At 31.5% G+C, this 944-nt stretch overlaps 1 protein-coding gene across 1 annotated transcript; it reads left to right on the forward strand.

Annotated features, from left to right (window-relative positions):
- The first annotated feature begins 254 nt into the window (after positions 1–254).
- On the forward strand, positions 255–689 carry LOC140180251 (uncharacterized). The gene has a single exon (XM_072220704.1). The coding sequence runs from the start codon at positions 255–257 to the stop codon at positions 687–689; it is 435 nt and encodes a 144-aa protein (XP_072076805.1).
- The last annotated feature ends 255 nt before the right edge of the window (positions 690–944 follow it).

A 944-nucleotide genomic window follows, 5' to 3' on the forward strand; every position in this document is an offset into this window, starting at 1 on the left:
TGTCCTCAAAGGATTCTTTCAAAGTAAGAACTATACTGGCTCCCACAATAGACATCGTTGAAGAGGTCAAAAACCATCTGATGGCTATCATTCCTGGAGGGGAAAAATTATATCTTAGTTCGGATTCCATTTGTATGGATGAAGGAAATATGGAGTAGAGTCAACTAGATCTCTATGGTCCTGAATTACTGAATAGCATAAATTGCTCTGGTTTGCCTCCACATAAATTAATACTCAAGATTGGTGTTCCGATGATGTTACTGAGGAATATTGACCAATTCAGTGGTCTTTGTAATGGTACAAGGCTACAAGTTAGGAAGTTTGGAAATCATGTCATAGAATGTGAGGTCTTAACGGGTAACAATGTTGGTCATATTGCTTTGATTCCAAGAATGAATATGGTACCAACAAATGAAACCGTCCCAGTTAGATTCCAACGAAGACAGTTTCCTATAATAGTATCGTTTGCTATGACAATTAACAAGTCTCAGGGACAAACTTTATCTCATGTTGGATTGTGCTTGTCCAAACCAGTTTTTACACTTGACCAATTATATGTGGCACTTTCAAGAGTTAAGAGTAAGAGAGGTTTAAAAGTTTTACTTATGAATCACGTAGGAATATCTGCAAATTCAATCATCAATGTTGTTTACAGAGAAGTCTTTGAAAAAAATAGTATTCTAATGTAAATATTTTAATTTTATTTTAAATTCTGTATCAGTGTATAATTATTTGACCTTAAAAAATATAAAATAATTATTACTCACTTTTTTTAAGTTAAACTTTGATTTTAATAATAATTATTTTGTACTTTTATTTTAAATATCGAAGCATATAATTTTTTTTTACTTTTATAAATTTTTCCGTGCTGAGCACGGGGTCATACACTAGTTTGATCAAAAATCTATTTTCAAGAAATATTCTACATTAAAACTTGGGAAGCA

The sequence above is a fragment of the Arachis hypogaea genome, chromosome 16, assembly GCF_003086295.3.
Source record: "Arachis hypogaea cultivar Tifrunner chromosome 16, arahy.Tifrunner.gnm2.J5K5, whole genome shotgun sequence".
In the NCBI taxonomy this organism is placed as follows: domain Eukaryota; kingdom Viridiplantae; phylum Streptophyta; class Magnoliopsida; order Fabales; family Fabaceae; genus Arachis; species Arachis hypogaea.